At 44.0% G+C, this 19,649-nt stretch overlaps 1 protein-coding gene across 4 annotated transcripts in view; it reads left to right on the top strand.

Moving 5' to 3' along the window:
* Positions 1 to 19,649, top strand: part of PIK3C2G (phosphatidylinositol-4-phosphate 3-kinase catalytic subunit type 2 gamma) — a 122,244-nt gene that overhangs the window by 41,737 nt on the left and 60,858 nt on the right. For all 4 annotated transcript variants that reach the window (XR_012691473.1, XM_075210831.1, XM_075210830.1 and 1 more), the window contains exons 10-11: positions 6,578 to 6,605; positions 18,049 to 18,238. Coding sequence is in view for 3 of the 4 variants with exons in the window: in XM_075210831.1 (XP_075066932.1) it covers positions 6,578 to 6,605; positions 18,049 to 18,238 (218 nt within the window). In the remaining variant the exon portion in view is untranslated. The remainder of the gene's footprint in view (positions 1 to 6,577; positions 6,606 to 18,048; positions 18,239 to 19,649) is intronic.

Below are 19,649 nucleotides of genomic sequence, written 5' to 3'. Positions count from 1 at the left end.
TTAGTGTGTTATCACCAGCCAGCTCAGATGTGTGTTCTGTATCACTACTATTAGTGTGTTATCACCATCCAGCTCAGGTGTGTGTTCTGTATCACTACTATTAGTGTGTTATTACCATCCAGCTCAGGTGTGTGTTCTGTGTCACTACTATTAGTGTGTTATCACCATCCAGCTCAGGTGTGTGTTCTGTGTCACTACTATTAGTGTGTTATCACTGATCAGGTCAGGTGTGTGTTCTATATCACTACTATAAGTGTGTTATCACTGGTCAGCTCAGGTGTGTGTTCTGTATCACTACTATTAGTGTGTTATCACCATCCAGGTCAGGTGTGTGTGTTCTGTATCACTATTATTAGTGTGTTATCACCATCCAGGTCAGGTGTGTGTTCTGTATCACTACTATTAGTGTGTTATCACCATCCAGCTCAGGTGTGTGTTCTGTATCACTACTATTAGTGTGTTATCACCATCCAGCTCAGGTGTGTGTTCTGTATCACTACTATTAGTGTGTTATCACTATCCAGCTCAGGTGTGTGTTCTGTATCACTATTATTAGTGTGTTATCACCAGCCAGCTCAGATGTGTGTTCTGTATCACTACTATTAGTGTGTTATCACTGGTCAGGTCAGGTGTGTGTTCTATATCACTACTATTAGTGTGTTATCACTGGTCAGGTCAGGTGTGTGTTCTATATCACAGCTGTTCCACTCTCTTATCAATGTTGTGCTTTTATAGACATCTATAACTATCTGCTTCAGAATCATAAATTATTCTGTTTTATGAGTAATTTCACCCAAATCCCTGATTTCAAAATCTCGGCAATCTTTGGGGAACTCTGGAGTAGAGATCTCTGATTTAGCCGTCATCAAATCAGTCCAGAAATGAGAAAATCTGCTGGAATTTTTAAAATTGTTGATCCAAATAAATTCAAGAAAGTTGAAAGTTTCAGCGCTGTTTAACTGCTTATGAGTCAGCAAATCACTTAAAGTGATTCAATTTAACTGGTTTATTGGCAAACGGCAACTCTCTGAACATGAACAGCGAAATTCAAACTAAAAACACTGTACTGCTAGGTTTAAATACTTTTGTATTATTTAAAAATATTATTTAAATACTGTTTGCTGGCTATACATTCTGTCCTAAATTTATATATTTCAACTGTTTTTAACGGTGAATTGGCAATTTTTTAAAAAATAGAAAAATACATTTTACTTATTTAAAAATTTGTTTTATTACATTTTAAAAAATATTTGAAAAACACTTATTTCAAGCTTAATCATGAATAGTGCTCAGTGAACTAAGGCTGCGAACATCCAATGCAACAAGCAAGTTCAAACTGGGACCAATTGGCGATTAGATTGCGATCATATTCACGACCATCTAAACCAGGAAAACCTGTTCAAAAGTTGAAACGGTTCAAATACTTGAACAAGTTCTGGGGTCTTGTAGGACGTTTCCCATCTTGTTGTAGAGATATAATCCAGGTAACGCAAGTTTGGAAGAAGATCAGTCATTTTCTGGAAGAATATATAATCCGCTCTGCGTGTTCTCGGTGGGTAATTGGACATCTGGAAAAGTGTAATGTGCGCCATGTTCATCGCTGATCAGTAACTGAGGAATCCTGGACAGGACCTGACAGTAATAGACAGGTTGGGAGATTATATAGAGAGAGACTCGGACTCGCAGGTATAATGAAGACAGATATAGCAGCTATAGGAGACCAGCATCCAGGAACATTATACAATATAAGGTCACAGCTAAGGATGCTGGACAAGGTGGAGGCCGCAATTACACAAGGACGGAGACACTAGTAACCTCCAGTGTAAGAACAGGCTGTATATACCCCAGAGGCTGATTGGAAGTCACTACAGCTCCCCTAGGGCGGAGATGAATGGAGGACGGGCAACGTGAAGTTGGGGAGATTGGACTCCTTGCTTCTTTCCATTACACTATCATTTTATAACTTCTCTTGTCCTTGGACACGACAGAGATTAGCTATGTTCTGTACAGTGGATCTCATATCTGTAATGTGCACAAGGGCAACAAAATGCTCAGTTATCTGTAGGTGAAGTTAAGTTCACTACAGAAATGTTATGGACAAGTATCATCTGTTCTCAGAGACGTGATCACCTTTCCTGATGCTACTTGTAGCAGATAGTTCTCTCCCTGAGGGCGACACCACACCCAGGACCAGCAATAAGGCTGAATTTCCAGCAGTTCACGGTCGGTGCAGCCAGTTCCCCGCGCTGAGGATTTTGCTGATTCAGAGCTTCTCTTGCTGGGATTCTGAAAGGTCGGATTTAGTTTATTTTTGCAGCTGAAATGCTGATGGTTAATTATCCTTGATTTGCAGGCTGGGGAACAATAAAGAGCACATTAGATGGTGGTGACGGGCGCCACGTATCCCCAGTAGCCGGGATCTAACAGATTAGTCCGGTCCAGAGAGATTCATCCAGTCTGGCGGATCTGCTTTATACTTCACTCCTGAGCTCACAATTGTTTCTCAATGTCATGGAGCCGACAGTCTGGAAAGTGAATGTTATGAGAGATGACGATCGGATGCGGATTTTATTGTATCCAGTAACAAAGCTGAAAATATTTATACTTCTTTCACAATATCTAATCTGTGTCACTCACACAAGTGTTATGTCGCCGGGGTCAGACAGTATTATATATTATTAACAACAGTATAATGACATTTCGGAATCATCGTCCTTCCCATAGCTGAGAGTCCTTCCACACACACAGAGAAACACATATTCTGTAAATATTGTACAACATTGGCATTTTTCGGACGGGTAACGTTCCCACGTTTGGTTTCATGCGCGTCTGTCATTGCAACGTAATGCAACGTTTTTTTAAGATGCGTCCTTGTAAATGTAGGATTTGGGCACTTTTAAAAATGTGCACATCATCATCATCATCATCACCATCATTATCATCATCATCATCATCAACACCATCATCATCACCATCATCATCATCACCATCATCATCATCAACACCATCATCATCATCATCATCATCACCATCAACACCATCATTATCATCATCATCAACACCATCATCATCATCATCAACACCATCATCATCATTATCATCATCACCATCATCACCATCATCATCATCATCATCATCATCATCATCAACACCATCATTATCATCATCATCATCATCATCAACACCATCATCATCATCATCATCATCATCACCACAATCATCATCATCATCATCATCATCAACACCATCATCATCATCATCATCAACACCATCATCATCATCATCATCATCATTATCATCATCATCACCACCATCATCATCATCATCACCATCATCATCATCATCACCATCATCATCATCACCATCACCATCATCATCACCATCATCATCCTCATCATCATCATCAACAACATGTGTTTATATAGTGCCAGCAGATTCCGTAGAGCTTTACAATAGGGAACAAACAGTAATAATACAATACTGGGTAATACATACAGAGAGATAAGAGGGCCCTGCTCACAGCTTACAGTCTATGGGTACATAGTGTTGAATATGTGCATTAACCCATTCACACACACTTCATGCATTATTATTATTATTATTATTATTATTATAAATTTTTATTTATAGGGCGCCACTAGGTGTCCGTAGCGCCGTACAGGGACAAACGAAATTACAATACGAGGTGAGACAGCACAGTACAGTAAACAATAATCACAGTAACTCAGTGAGCTCAAAGCACAGCTAGAGGGGCGGAGGAGGGGAGAGGGGAAGGTCCGCCAACGACGGAGTCCAAGAGGGAAGGCACGGATGACAGGGAGACCCCCAAGGGGAGAGGAGGGAGCGAGAGGGGACGCGGGAAAGAGGGTCCTCAAGGAGGAGGGCTAAGTAGCTGGAGAGCAGAGTTAACAGTGGTGAAGACAGGAGGAGAGAATACCCTGCTCAAAGGAGCGTACAATCTAAGGGGTGGGGTAGACAGACAGAGAGACACGGGGGAGAGATGGAGGAACGGAGGATAAGGATAAGGGGGGAGGAAGAGGCAGAAGAAAAGGTGGGAAGTTAGGTGGGAGACTAGAAGGCTTTAAGAAAAAGGTGGGTTTTTAAAGCCCGTTTGAAACTGGACAGATTAGGGGAAGTTCTGATGGAGGGAGGGAGCTTGTTCCAGTGGAGGGGGCAGCACGGGCGAAGTCTTGGATACGCGCGTAAATGCATAATTATAAAACAGCCAAAATCCAATTTTTTCTTGGATGTGTGAGTGAGCCCTTAATTGGTATAAGCCCCCAGAGAGCCCCCTTAATTGAAATCTTTAGACCTGATCAGATGCTGTAAGATGTGATAGATATGGGCCTATATGCGGTATGCAGATTAGCTGTTCCATGTAACGTTTGTCTTAAATCTGCTTGAGCGCTGCTGTTACTTATGCGTTTCATACATGCGCAGATTTTCAGCTCCATCTTTGAGCGTAAAGGACACATACCTTCAATTCCGTGGAGGGAACAGCGCGGGAAGGGGCATATTGCTGTAGTCAATGTATAGTAAGGATGTGCCACACTTGAGCGCACACAACCACGTCCAAATCCAGCTTTGGGGATCACAGAGGTCCGTGTTTCTCTGTCGTATCTCTGATCCAGCTACAGGTCAGGTGTAAGTGCTGATTACTAGTGATGACGGCTGTGTATACAGCTACAGCTCAGGTGTAAGTGCTGATTACTAGTGATGACGGCTGTGTATACAGCTAGAACATGTGTTTGTAATCAGGAGCAGCTATAACAATGTATTTTATGTACAGTAGACATTAATAACATCCTAACAAATGTATTTTATGGGGGGAGGGGAATAAAAAAAACTGTTTTATCATTAATGTCTTATTATTAACTGGTAACATTAATTCTATATTTAGTTTTTCTGTGAGTTCTTTGGCGAATTTATATTTCACATAATATTGGACGTATCCTGCAGTGTCTGTTAGAGCAGAGCGATCCTAGACCCGTATTCGTCACCGTGTATCTACCAATCCGCTCCTAGCGCAGAAGCGATTTACGAGCGCTCACAATGCTGCCTTGATGGATCAGCCCTGTGTGTTATTTAGTGATATATTTTCTTGCTGCACTACAGGTCCCAGCAGGCTTTTAATGCCAGGGCATGCTGGTGTTTGTAGTGGCAGCATGCCCAAACAGTGTCTGGGTTCCAGCGCTTGCTGGGACTAGTGGTGCCACAGAAAAAAAATACTAATTTTACTAAATGAACTATATATTACCCCCCCCACCCCAGGGGTATGGGGACGAGTTCTAGTGCTTATAGTGCAGAGCTGTTCTCTTATGGGGAGGGGGGACCAGGCTGGGGCTGTGTGATATTATGGTAGGGGGCCCCCACACAGCCCATCATAGCCTAGTGCTGGAAGCAGCAAACGCTGTTCATCTCCAGGAAATCCCATATCCCAGCCATTCATTTCAATGGGCCATTCATTCAAGTGGGTCTTCTAGCATGTACCAATTAATGGCCCATTGAAATGATTGGGAAAGCTCTGTACATGTATAAAAGCTTTTGTTTGTCGCTGTTTCATCTGACTGCTGGTAAAATTGGCTTTATGAAGGAAATTAGTTCATTTTTGGTTATTTATTAGAAAACACAAAACAGCGCTCTAAAAGCTGTTCGTAAATAAGTAATTAATTAAAACAAGGAGGGCAGAAATTAAAATTATATATATATATATATATATATATATATATATATATATATATCTACTATATAAAAGCCTAGTGGCGTGTGTCTGTGTGTGTGCTGGGCGAAGTTATACACTGACCTACTAAATTCTTAGTGTGTGTGGAAAAAAAAACTCAGAAAGGGCTGAAATTTTCTGCAACGCCACCTGCTGGGCGGAGTTATCCACTGACCTACTAAATTCTTTATGTGTGTGGAAAAAAAAACTCAGAAAGGGCTGAAATTTGGTATACTAAGATGTTTTTAATTTGTTAATTTAATTTGTTAATTGTTAAAAGTGTTTATAAAGATTTTAAAAAAATATATATATATTTCTTGAAGGAGAAGTGACAGTTGGGAGTGGTTGGTGGTTGCCGGGGGTGACAGTGGGGAGTGGTTGGTGGTTGCCGGGGGTGACAGAGCGAGAGGAGTGTGATACTCAGGACCGCTGAGAGAGATCTCTGTGTCTGGATAGACATCTGGATAGATGTGGCGATGAAGATGAAGGATGAGGTGATGGAGAAAAATGATGAGGTGGTGACATGTGGACAAAACCACGTTAAAAAAGGGCGCTTGCATCGGGAAGTAACGCTCTTCCCCTGAGGAGGCCTGGGCTATGGCCCAAATGCATGACAAGAACCTTTTTAACACCTTAAGTAGCTTGATTTGACTAGAATGCATGAGTATCATGCACGGGTTAACTTGTATATATATATTCTTTAATAATACAAAAATGACTGTACAAGATGACACCAATACATTATATGTGAAACATGATTAGATAAATATGGTTGTTCTCTAGATGATTCTATAAGTACAATTCAATTTCAGGAAATTGTTCATGTTATTAACTCTGATTTTCTAATTTTTCCCACAGAACTGGATGCAATCGCCCGGCGCGCTGTGTAAGTAATACTTAATGTAATGTACTTATATTGTTGGGACTTATTCAGTAAAACGCAGCTTCATGTTACAGCACATTTGTGAACACAGCAACGTTTTACTGAATAAGCCCCTATTTGTATTATTGTGACATAATGTTATATCATTACATAGACGCCCTGTAAATCGGGGGGCACACTACGCGTTTCATCCTTGTATAGGAATGCAAAGGGAATGAGTAGATTACCGCATGGAGATGGCAGCGAAAACACGTCACTTCTTCTAATGAGGGGTCCAGGGCTACAAGCAGGAGAAGCGCAGTTATCCGCCATTGAGATGCCTGAGCAGGGCTTGTGCATTTGGGGAGAATTCTGGAGCTAGGTGGTTGCAGAGGCCCAATTCCTGCGCTTAGTGGCGTCAGAAATCAGACATCGGAATTTACTTTCCCTGGGAAGCCCTTTGAGGACAAGTCCATTTATACTGATGGAATAAAGGAATACGGCCCATGATTCCTGTAACTTATTTAAGGCATAAATGGAGCTGAAATGCGATAGAAGCGCTGCAGCCGTCGCAGTGGGTGCCGCGGTTACGGAGCCCAGAGATATAGTGTTACGCTGCTGCTGAATGAGGTTATTTAGGAGAATAATTAATTAATAATTAAATAATTTAAATAAATAAATAATAATTAAATCATTTGAGTGGACTGTCCCGATTCCAGGACAGTTGAGAAATTTTCCCGCTAATGTAGGCCCCTTGAACGCCATGCGTACCAGCAGCAGGTAGATGTGGCACTGAAGGGGCATGTCTATGGTCGGGGAAAGGGTTACGGGTCAGCCCAGGACTTCACACGCTCTGAGCATGCCCTCAGGGATTGCCCCAACATAGCGTTTCCTCGCCCCGGACAGTGTGACCCTGTTCACTACTCACTTTGCACACAGTCCGGATTAGGAAAATCTTAAAGCTGGGAGGAACGGATTTCCCAAAATTACTCTGACGTCGTTGAAATTTTTAAATTAAGTTTTAACTTTTTCCAGCAGGCGCCATCTGCGCTAAATAGACACAAAGGGCCTGATTCATTACTGATCTTATCTGCCATTTTTTGCTTATCTTAAGCAAATCCACTGTGTGCATGCCCAGAGAAGGGAGATAAGAAGCAAAATCCACTGCTTAAGTAAAGAATTTTTTAAGTTAAGATAAAAATCCATCTTAACTTCACTCTTATATCCCCGTTTCTTCTTAAAATAAGCATCTTAACTTTTGCACACGATAAGATCACTAATGAATAAGGCCCAAAATGTTGTCTTGGAGCGAAGCGGTGGACCGACCCTAATGGGCGTACATTTGCAGGATGTAGGAGGCCTCTCCGGTATGGTAACACCGTGCTTGGAACTATGAATCTCCGCAGTAGAAAGTGAATGAAGGACACATTCAAATTACCCACAAAATGCCAATTTAAATTCCACAGACACAACAGCAGCTGTTTGTTTGCTCACAGTAAATATGTTTTCAAATACAATTATTTCTTCCTCATTGCAGATGGGAAATATCACAAGAACACGGATTGCATTGTAGCACACACACGCATATATATATATATATATATATATACAGTGTGTATATATATATATAACCCAGCAAATCATTAGTATTCTGATAACTTGTTTTATAAACAATACTATAGCTGCCTGATGAACTGACGTTAATATATGGCATTTACATAAAAAGCGGGTGTAAAACTAGGTATAATCTGGACTGTGCCAGGCATGTATAACTGGCTTTAAAATTTGTACTGTGTAGACCGGAGGTTCCCAAAGTGTGCGCCGAGGCTCCCAGGGGTGCTGCGGCGCTGTCACTGGGGTGCCGTGGGCCAGCCAAAAAAAAAAGAAAGAAAACAGAAACTTACCAATCCGCGCGGCGCCGGGACCCAGCAGCCTCCTCTCTCCCGCAGCAGCTTATTACTGACGTCATTCAGTGACAGCTGCGGGAGAGGAGGCTGCTGGGTCCCGGCGCCGCGCGGATTGGTAAGTTTCTGTTTTCTTTCTTTTTTTTATGCCTGGCGCGGGGCAGAGGGAGGGGGACAGAGGGCAGACCAGGAGGACAGATGGCAGAGGAGGAGGGGGACAGAGAGCAGACCGAGGGCAGAGGAGGAGGAGGACAGATGGCAAAGGAGGAGGACAGAGGGCAGAGGAGGAGGGGGACAGAGAGCAGACCGAGGGCAGAGGAGGAGGAGGACAGAGGGCAGAGGAGGAGGACAGAGGGCAGAGGAGGACAGAGGGCAGAGGAGGAGGGGGACATAGAGCAGACCGAGGGCAGAGGAGGAGAAGGACAGAGGGCAAAGGAGGAGGACAGATGGCAGAGGAGGAGGAGGACAGAGGGCAGAGGAGGAGGGGGACATAGAGCAGACCGAGGGCAGAGGAGGAGGAGGACAGATGGCAAAGGAGGAGGACAGATGGCAGAGGAGGAGGGGGGCAGAGGAGGAGGACAGAGGGCAGAGGAGGAGGACAGAGGGCAGAGGAGGAGGGGGACATAGAGCAGACCGAGGGCAGAGGAGGAGAAGGACAGAGGGCAAAGGAGGAGGACAGATGGCAGAGGAGGAGGGGGACAGAGGGCAGAGGAGGAGGACAGAGGGCAGAGGAGGAGGACAGAGGGCAGAGAAGGAGGGGGACAGAGGGCAGAGTGGGACAGAGGGCAGAGGAGGAGGACAGAGAGCAGAGGAGGGGGACATAGGGCAGAGGAGGGGGACAGAGGGCAGACCAGGAGGACAGAGGAGGGGGACAGAGGAGGTGGACATATGGCAGAGGAGGAGGACAGATGGCAGAGGAGGAGGGCAGAGAAGGGGGAGAGAGGGCAGAGGAGGGTCCAGCGTGACAGAGGGAGCAACGTTAGAGAGGGCCGTGTGTCTGGATGAAGAGGGGGCAGTGTGCCTGGTTGCAGAGGGGGTAGTGTGCCTGGCTGCAGAGGGGGCAGTGTGCCTGGATGCAGAGGGGCATTTTTGCATACAACTAAATAAGTATTTCTGTCGTGACCTAAATACTTATTACAACTTTTTGACCCAACTACCTCTAAAACAAGACTGTTCAGTAATTATTTTGGAGGGGTGCCTTGAAAAATTTGGAGACTCTAAGGGTGCCGCGAACTGCAAAAGTTTGGGAACCACTGGTGTAGACAGATAACATTTCTCCCACATTTATATTTCCCCCAGCAGTGTCCATGTGTTCCTGTCGTACATCAGACTTTGCAATATACTGTGTGCATATGTAGTAGGTGTGCATATATATATATATAATGTGTGCGTGTAATATATTCATTCAGCCCTGTTCTGCCTTCCGAGCCTTTTGGCAGGATTTGTGCATCATTAATTGATGATGGGATTATACAGTTCTGTATTTGGACTCTCTGTGAACTTTAGACAGTTCCAGGATCCGCTCTATAGACGAATCACACATATTAAACTGTATGGGGGATTGATGTTCAGTCACTAGCCACTAGATGGCAGTACAGCACACATATTACACAAGGGGGGGGGAGGTGATGTTCAAGTACCAGCTACTAAATGACAGCACAGCCCACATATTAGTTCCCCTAACGTAGCTGCAATGGCCACATCTCCAGTTAGCGCATTCAGACAGCTGTATGGAATCTATAATGTGTGTTCTCTCCCCTATAACCCCTATAGCCCCTGTACAAAGCGTGGTGAGGACTGTATAGAATCTATAATGTGTGGTCTCTCCCCTATAGCCCCTGTACACAGTATGGTGAGAGGACTGTATGGAATCTATAATGTGTGTTCTCTCCCCTATAACCCCTGTACAGAGCGTGGTGAGGACTGTATGGACTCTATAATTTGTGTTCTCTCCCGTATAACCCCTATAGCCCCTGTATAGAGCTTGGTGAGGACTGTATGGAATCTATAATGTGTGGTCTCTCCCCTATAGCCCCTGTACAGAGCGTGGTGAGGACTATATGGACTCTATAATGTGTGTTTCCTCCCCTATAGCCCCTATAGCCCCTGTACAAAGCATGGTGAGGACTGTATAGAATCTATAATGTGTGTTCTCTCCCCTATAGCCCCTGTACAGAGCATGGTGAGGACTATATGGACTCTATAATGCATACTTGCCAACTCTCCCGGAATGTCCGGGAGACTCCCGCATTTTGTGAGAGTCTCCCGGACTCCCGGGCGAGTGTGGCAATCTCCCGAATTCTGCCCACTTCACTAGGAAGTGCCCCACTTCCTAGTGAAGTGGGCAGAATTAGATCCCAAACGCCGCGATTCCCGGTGAATCGCGGCGTTTGGCCCCGCCCCCGCTGTCAAATGACGCGATTTGCGTCATGACGTCACAGGGGGCGGGGCCGAAATGACGCGATTTCGGCCACCCCGCCCCTTCACGCCCCCCTCCACTGGCTGGCTCCCGGAAGGGAGCTGAAGAAAGTAGGTAAGTATGCTATAATGTGTGTTTCCTCTAGGGATGAGCGCACTCGGATTTATGAAATCCGAGCCCACCCGAACGTTGCGGATCCGAGTCGGATCCGAGACAGATCCGGGTATTGGCGCCAAATTCAAATGTGAAACTGAGGCTCTGACTCATAATCCCGTTGTCGGATCTCGCGATACTCGGATCCTATAAATTCCCCGCTAGTCGCCGCCATCTTCACTCGGGCATTGATCAGGGTAGAGGGAGGGTGTGTTAGGTGGTCCTCTGTCCTGGTAGATCTCGTGCTGTGCTGTTTAGTTCTGTGCTGTGCTGTTTAGTTCTGTGCTGTGCTGTTTAGTTCTGTGCTGTGCTGTGCTGTGTTCTGCAGTATCAGTCCAGTGGTGCTGTGTGCTGTGCTCTGTCCTTCTGAGGTCAGTGGTGCTGCTGGGTCCTGTGCTGTGTCCTGTTCAGTCCAGTGGTGCTGTGTCCTGTGCTCTGTGCTTCTAAGGGCATAGTTATTTCCCCAATATTCCCCTGTGTTTAAAAAAATAAAAAAAAGTTTTTTAAAAAAATACCAAAAACTACTTTAATTTTTTTTAATTACCACAAAATTTGCACAACCAATCCTGCAGTATAAGCCCATTGGTACTGCAATATTACCAAGTTCACACATTCAGCAGTAAAAGTCCAGTGGTACTGCAATATTACAAAGTTTACACATTCTGCAGTATCAGTCCAGTGGTGCTGTGTCCTGTGCTCTGTCCTGCTGAGTTGCGTAGTGCTGCTGGGTCCTGTGCCGTGTCCTGTTCAGTCCAGTGGTGCTGTGTCCTGTGCTCTGTGCTTCTAAGGGCATAGTTATTTCCCCATTATTCCCAAGTTTTTAAAAAATAAAAAAAAGTAAAAAAAAATAAAAAATTTAAAAAATAAATAAAATATATAATAATTATAACCAAATTTGCAAAACCAATCCAGCAGTATAAGTCCATTGGTACTGCAATATTACAAAGTTCACACATTCTGCAGTATCAGTCCAGTGGTGCTGTGTCCTGTGCTCTGTCCTGCTGAGTTCCGTAGTGCTGCTGGGTCCTGTGCCGTGTCCTGTTCAGTCCAGTGGTGCTGTGTCCTGTGCTCTGTGCTTCTAAGGGCATAGTTATTTCCCCACTATTCCCAAGTTTTTTAAAAATAAAAAAAAAGTAAAAAAAAATAAAAAATTTAAAAAAAAAAAATATATAATAATTATAACCAAATTTGCAAAACCAATCCAGCAGTATAAGTCCATTGGTACTGCAATATTACCAAGTTCACACATTCTGCAGTATCTTGTGCTACATATAATGGAGACCAAAAATTTGGAGGATAAAGTAGGGAAAGATCAAGACCCACTTCCTCCTAATGCTGAAGCTGCTGCCACTAGTCATGACATAGACGATGAAATGCCATCAACGTCGTCTTCCAAGCCCGATGCCCAATCTCGTAGTACCGGGCATGTAAAATCCAAAAAGCCCAAGTTAAGAAAAAGTAGCAAAAAGAGAAACTTTAAATCATCTGAGGAGAAACGTAAAGTTGCCAATATGCCATTTACGACACGGAGTGGCAAGGAACGGCTTAGGCCCTGGCCCGTGTTCATGACTAGTGGTTCAGCTTCACCCACGGATCTTAGCCCTCCTCCTCCTCCCCCCCCCTACAAAAAATTGAAGAGAGTTATGCTGTCAGCAACAAAACAGCAAACAACTCTGCCTTCTAAAGAGAAATTATCACAAATCCACAAGGCGAGTCCAAGGATGTTGGTGGTTGTCAAGCCTGACCTTCCCATCACTGTACGGGAAGAGGTGGCTCGGGAGGAGGCTATTGATGATGTAGCTGGCGCTGTGGAGGAACTTGATGATGAGGATGGTGATGTGGTTATTGTAAATGAGGCACCAGGGGGGGAAACAGCTGATGTCCATGGGATGAAAAAGCCCATCGTCATGCCTGGTCAGAAGACCAAAAAATGCACCTCTTCAGTCTGGAGTTATTTTTATCCAAATCCAGACAACCAATGTATGGCCATATGTAGCTTATGTAAAGCTCAAATAAGCAGGGGGAAAGGATCTTGCCCACCTAGGAACATCCTCCCTTATACGTCACCTGAATAACCTTCATAGTTCAGTGGTTAGTTCAGGAACTGGGGCTAGGACCCTCATCGGTACAGGGACACCTAAATCCCGTGGTCCAGTTGGATACACACCAGCAACACCTCCTCGTCAACTTCCTCCACAATCTCCATCAGATTCAGTCCTGCAGCCCAAGTCAGCAGCCAGACTGAGTCCTCCTCAATACGGGATTCATCCGAGGAATCCTGCAGCGGTACGCCTACTACTGCCACTGCTGCTGTTGCTGCTGTTAGTCGGTCATCTTCCCAGAGGGGAAGTCGTAAGACCGCTAAGTCTTTCACAAAACAATTGACCGTCCAACAGTCGTTTGCCATGACCACAAAATACGATAGTAGTCACCCTATTGCAAAGCGTATAACTGCGGCTGTAACTGCAATGTTGGTGTTAGACGTGCGCACGGTGTCCGCCATCAGTGGAGTGGGATTTAGAGGGTTGATGGAGGTATTGTGTCCCCGGTACCAAATCCCGTCGAGATTCCACTTCACTAGGCAGGCGATACCAAAAATGTACAGAGAAGTACGATCAAGTGTCCTCAGTGCTCTTAAAAATGCGGTTGTACCCACTGTCCACTTAACCACGGACATGTGGACAAGTGGTTCTGGGCAAACGAAGGACTATATGACTGTGACAGCCCACTGGGTAGATGCATCCCCTTCCGCAGCAACAGCAACAGCTGCATCAGTAGCAGCATCTACAAAATGGCTGCTCATGCAAAGGCAGGCAACATTGTGTATTACAGGCTTTAATAAGAGGCACAACGCTGACAACATATTAGAGAAAATGAGGGAAATTATCTCCCAGTGGCTTACCCCACTTAGACTCTCATGGGGATTTGTGGTGTCAGACAATGCCAGTAACATTGTGCGGGCATTAAATATGGGCAATTTCCAGCACGTCCCATGTTTTGCCCACACCATTAATTTGGTGGTGCAGCATTACCTCAAGAGTGACAGGGGTGTGCAGGAGATGCTTGCGGTGGCGCGCAAAATTGCTGGACACTTTCGGCATTCAGCCAGTGCCTACCGCAGACTAGAGGCACATCAAAAAAGCATGAACCTGCCCTGCCATCACCTCAAACAAGAGGTTGTGACGCGCTGGAACTCCACCCTCTATATGCTGCAGAGGATGGAGGAGCAGCAAAAGGCCATTCAGGCCTACACAGCCACCTACGACATAGGCAAAGGAGTGGGGATGCGCCTCAGTCAAGCGCAGTGGAGACTGATTTCCGTGTTGTGCAAGGTTCTGCAGCCATTTGAACTTGCCACACGAGAAGTCAGTTCCGACACTGCCAGCTTGAGTCAGGTCATTCCCCTGATCAGGCTGTTGCAGAAGCAGCTGGAGAAAGTGAGGGAGGAGCTGGTAAGCCATTGCGATTACACCAAGCATGTAGCTCTTGTGGATGTAGCCCTTCGTACGCTTTGCCAGGATCCGAGGGTGGTCACTCTTTTAAAGTCAGAGGAATACATTCTGGCCACCGTGCTCGATCCTCGGTTTAAAGCGTATGTTGTGTCTCTGTTTCCGGCGGACACAAGTCTACAGCGGTGCAAAGACCTGCTGGTCAGGAGATTGTCCTCTGAAGAGGACCGTGACATGCCAACAGCTCCACCCTCATTTTCTTCCACATCTATGGCTGCGAGGAAAAAGCTCAGTTTTCCCAAAAGAGGCACTGGCGGGGATGCTGATAACATCTGGTCCGGACTGAAGGACCTGCCAACCATTGCAGACATGTCTACTCTCGCTGCATTGGATGCTGTGACAATAGAAAAAAATTGTGGATGATTACTTTGCTGACACCATCCAAGTAGACATGTCAGACAGTCCATATTGTTACTGGCAGGAAAAAAAGGCAGTTTGGAAGCCCCTGTACAAACTGGCTCTATTTTACCTGAGTTGTCCCCCCTCCAGTGTGTACTCGGAAAGAGTTTTTAGTGCAGCGGGGAACCTGGTCAGTGAGCGGCGAAGGAGGTTGCTTCCTCACAACGTTGAAAAAATGATGTTTATAAAAATGAATAATCAATTCCTCAATGAAGTACAGCACTGCCCTCCAGATACTACAGAGGGACCTGTGGTTGTGGAGTCCAGCGGGGACGAATTGATAATGTGTGATGAGGAGGAAGTACACACTGTAGGGGGAGAGGAATCAGAGGTTGAGGATGAGGACGACATCTTGCCTCAGTAGAGCCTGTTTAGTCTGTACAGGGAGAGATGAATAGCTTTTTTGGTGTGGGGGCCCAAACAAACCAATCATTTCAGCCAAAGTTGTTTGGTAGGCCCTGTCGCTGAAATGATTGGTTTGTTAAAGTGTGCATGTCCTATTTCAACAACATAAGGGTGGGTGTGAGGGCCCAAGGACAATTCCATCTTGGAACTTTTTTTTTTGCATTATATGACCAATCAACAGTCGTTTGCCATGTTCAAAAAGTAAAACCAAATTTTAAAAAATTCAAGAAATTAAACCAAAAGTAAAATGCCGTGTCATAATTTAAAACAAGAGGTATTGACGTGCTCTAAAACTACTGTATTGTTGTTTATATTTTATAAACACTACACTTGAAAGCTTGAGTCTTTCAATAAAAAAGTAACTGTCCATTGCACGAATATTTGCAACAGGGACAATTTTAGGGTTAAGAAAGTCAACTAATAACACTTCGACGCTGTCTGTCTTTATAAACACTACACTTGGAAGTTGGAGGAGGTATTGTGGCCCCGGCACCAAATTTACTACCGGGGCCACTCCACTGTGCAGTCCATATTTAGGTGTATTAGATATTAAACAACGGTGACAGTTGATGCCCAATTTTTTAATTATATTGTGGCCTCGGTACCAAATTGTATACCGGGGCCACCACGCTACGCAGTCCAGATACTTGTTTGGTGGAATTCAGACCAGTTGAGGGTTTTATTATTATATTGTGGGGACCACTCTATCTATACCACACTACAACTCTATACCACTCTATTTAATACTTAAATTCTATTTCATACTTTAATTCTATTTAATACTTTAATTCTATTTCATACTTTAATTCTATTTAATACTTTAATTCTATTACTAATTACCATAAAGAGGAACTGCCGCTTCTATTTAATACTTTAATTCTATTAGTAGTTACCATAAAGAGGAACAAAATAAACCAATTTTACCAAAAGTATAATATGACTTAGACTTACAAACACTACACTTGAAAGATGGTGCCTTTAAATGAAAAAGTCAGTCTTCATTGCACGACTATGTGCAACAGGGACAGTTTTTTGGTTTACAAAGTCAACCAATAACACTTGGACCCTGTCTGTCTTTAACATACTTGATGGGATCTCAATGACGAATTGTCTGTACCATGTTTGGAGGAGGTATTGTGGCCCCGGTATCAAATTGGGTACCGGGGCCACCCCACTACGCAGTCCAGATACTTGTTTGGTGGAATTCTGACACGTGGAGGGTGTATTTATTTTATTGTGGCCCCGGTATCAAATTGGGTACCGGGGCCACCCCACTACGCAGTCCAGATACTTGTTTGGTGGAATTCTGACACGTGGAGGGTGTATTTATTTTATTGTGGCCCCGGTATCAAATTGGGTACCGGGGCCACCCCACTACGCAGTCCAGATACTTGTTTGGTGGAATTCTGACACGTGGAGGGTTTTTTAATTATATTGTGGCCTCGGTACCAAATTGTGTACCGGGGCCACCACACTACGCAGTCAAGATAGATAGATGCGTATCATAGATAAAGTACATTCAGTGGTGTGGGGCAAATTGAAAAATATTCAAAATGCACTGACATTATCAAAAACAAGAGGTTGTCACACGCTAAAACTCCAACATGTATATGATGGAGAGGATGGAGGAGCAGCCGTATGTGTAGTGTAATGCAGACCTGTTGAAGGTTTTTTATATATTTTATTGTGGTGCCCAGTGCCCACTCCTCTAGGCAGTCCAGGTACATTTATTGGTGAGATTCATAAAAGTTCAGGGTTTTTAATATATATTGTGGTGACCCACTCCTCTACGCAGTCCAGGTACATTTATTGGTGCGATTCATAAAAGTTCAGGGTTTTTAATATATTGTGGTGACCCACTCCTCTACGCAGTCCAGGTACATTTATTGGTGTGAATCAAACAAGTTGATGGTTTTCTTATTATATATATTGTGGTGACCCACTCCTCTACGCAGTCCAGGTACATTTATTGGTGCGAATCATAAAAGTTCAGGGTTTTTAATATATATTGTGGTGACCCACTCCTCTACGCAGTCCAGGTACATTTATTGGTGCGAATCATAAAAGTTCAGGGTTTTTAATATATATTGTGGTGACCCACTCCTCTACGCAGTCCAGGTACATTTATTGGTGCGATTCATAAAAGTTCAGGGTTTTTAATATATATTGTGGTGACCCACTCCTCTACGCAGTCCAGGTACATTTATTGGTGCGAATCATAAAAGTTCAGGGTTTTTAATATATATTGTGGTGACCCACTCCTCTACGCAGTCCAGAAAGATACCTTGTTGCAACGTTTTGGACTAATAACTATATTGTGAGGTGTTCAGAATACACTGTAAATTAGTGGAAATGCTTGTTATTGAATGTTATTGAGGTTAATAATAGCCTAGGAGTGAAAATAAGCCCAAAAACTTGATTTTTAAACTTTTTATGTTTTTTTCAAAAAAAATCCGAATCCAAAACCTTAAATCCGAACCGAGACCTTTCGTCAAGTGTTTTGCGAGACAAATCCGAACCCCAAAAATAACGAAAATCCGGATCCAAAACACAAAACACGAGACCTCAAAAGTCGCCGGTGCACATCCCTAGTTTCCTCCCCTATAACCCCTATAGCCCCTGTACAGAGCATGGTGAGGACTATATGGACTCTATAATGTGTGTTTCCTCCCCTATAGCCCCTGTACATTGTGCGGTGACAGAAGTTTCCGCGGCCATCTCGCAACTCATCAACATCTACAGCAGAAGCTTCCAGACAGATTTCCAGGCTGTAGTTGGCAGCATCACCTGCCGGTCGGACATCAGACATCCGCACCTGAGCTTCCACTTATACGCAGCGCACAACCTGCCCGAGAGATGGGCCGACAGGTATTACATGGGTTATACTGAGTGTTATTCCTTCCGTGGCCTAAGTTACATTGTATTTGTCTGATGGTTTTATAAGTGGGTCATTAACATTTTCTGTATTTACCAAAGGAAAATATTTATTTCTTAGATAAAAGTCCTTCTTGTAACATTATTACATAGATGAGTGGCTGCTATAATGTGCAAGATTTTAAAATATTGTTTATTATTAATCTGCAACTTAATTACGCAAAATGACTCATTGATAACTATAAAATGAAGAAATGTGTAACATTGTGAGATTTCTGGCGTCTTACAAATAAATGATGATGATGATGATGATAACAGTGTAAATAACTAGAAACAATATCATGTTAACAAGAAGATTTTAAAAGGGGTGGAAACCTCTGACTATTTTTCCTGCAGTTTTGGGGGGACCCAGAATACCAGGGCTCACGGGATTAAATTTGGCGTTTCAGGATTGGATTTCAGCGTCCCGTGATCAGCTCGTATACGGCCATATTTATCACAGGGCGCAAGGCCTACGTTACACCTCACCGATCTGGGGCTGAATCACCGGCAGCTAAGTAGCACTCGGCTGACTGGTGATATTTTCTTCATAAACGGCCCATCCTCTTATCTCGGGAGGTTGATAAATAGGCCCCGCATTACCCTGGGAAGCCATGTTTCCTTAGTCTCCCACCAGCCAATCGCGATGTGTTACAATGTAGCTGTAATCTTACACACGTTCAGTGCATATCTCTGCCTAAATCACAGTGTATGACACCGCTCATCTCTGTACTCCTGTAATATATATTGCAGCCAACCAGCTTATAACCGGAGGCTAGTGATGTCATCACGAGTATATTATATAGCTCTCCCCTCTGTGTCTTCCAGTACTAGCTTTATATAGTATACAAGTTAACCCGTGCATGATACTCATGCATTCTAGTCAAATCAAGCTACTTAAGGTGTTAAAAAGGTTCTTGTCATGCATTTGGGCCATAGCCCAGGCCTCCTCAGGGGAAGAGCGTTACTTCCCGACGCAAGCGCCCTTTTTTAACGTGGTTTTGTCCACATGTCACCACCTCATCATTCTTCTCCATCACCTCATCCTTCATTTTCATCGCCACATCTATCCAGATGTCTATCCAGACACAGGGATCTCTCTCAGCGGTCCTGAGTATCACACTCCTCTCACTCTGTCACCCCCGGCAACCACCAACCACTCCCCACTGTCACCCCCGGCAACCACCAACCACTCCCAACTGTCACTTCTCCTTCAAGAAATATATATATATATATATTTTTAAAATCTTTATAAACACTTTTAACAATTAACAAATTAAATTAACAAATTAAAAACATCTTAGTATACCAAATTTCAGACCTTTCTGAGGTTTTTTTTCCACAGACACTAAGAATTTAGTAGGTC

Source organism: Mixophyes fleayi, chromosome 4 (genome assembly GCF_038048845.1).
Source record: "Mixophyes fleayi isolate aMixFle1 chromosome 4, aMixFle1.hap1, whole genome shotgun sequence".
NCBI classification, from domain to species: Eukaryota; Metazoa; Chordata; class Amphibia; order Anura; family Limnodynastidae; genus Mixophyes; species Mixophyes fleayi.
The sequence above is the reverse complement of the archived record's forward strand: the minus strand, read 5'-3'. Positions and strand labels throughout refer to the sequence as shown.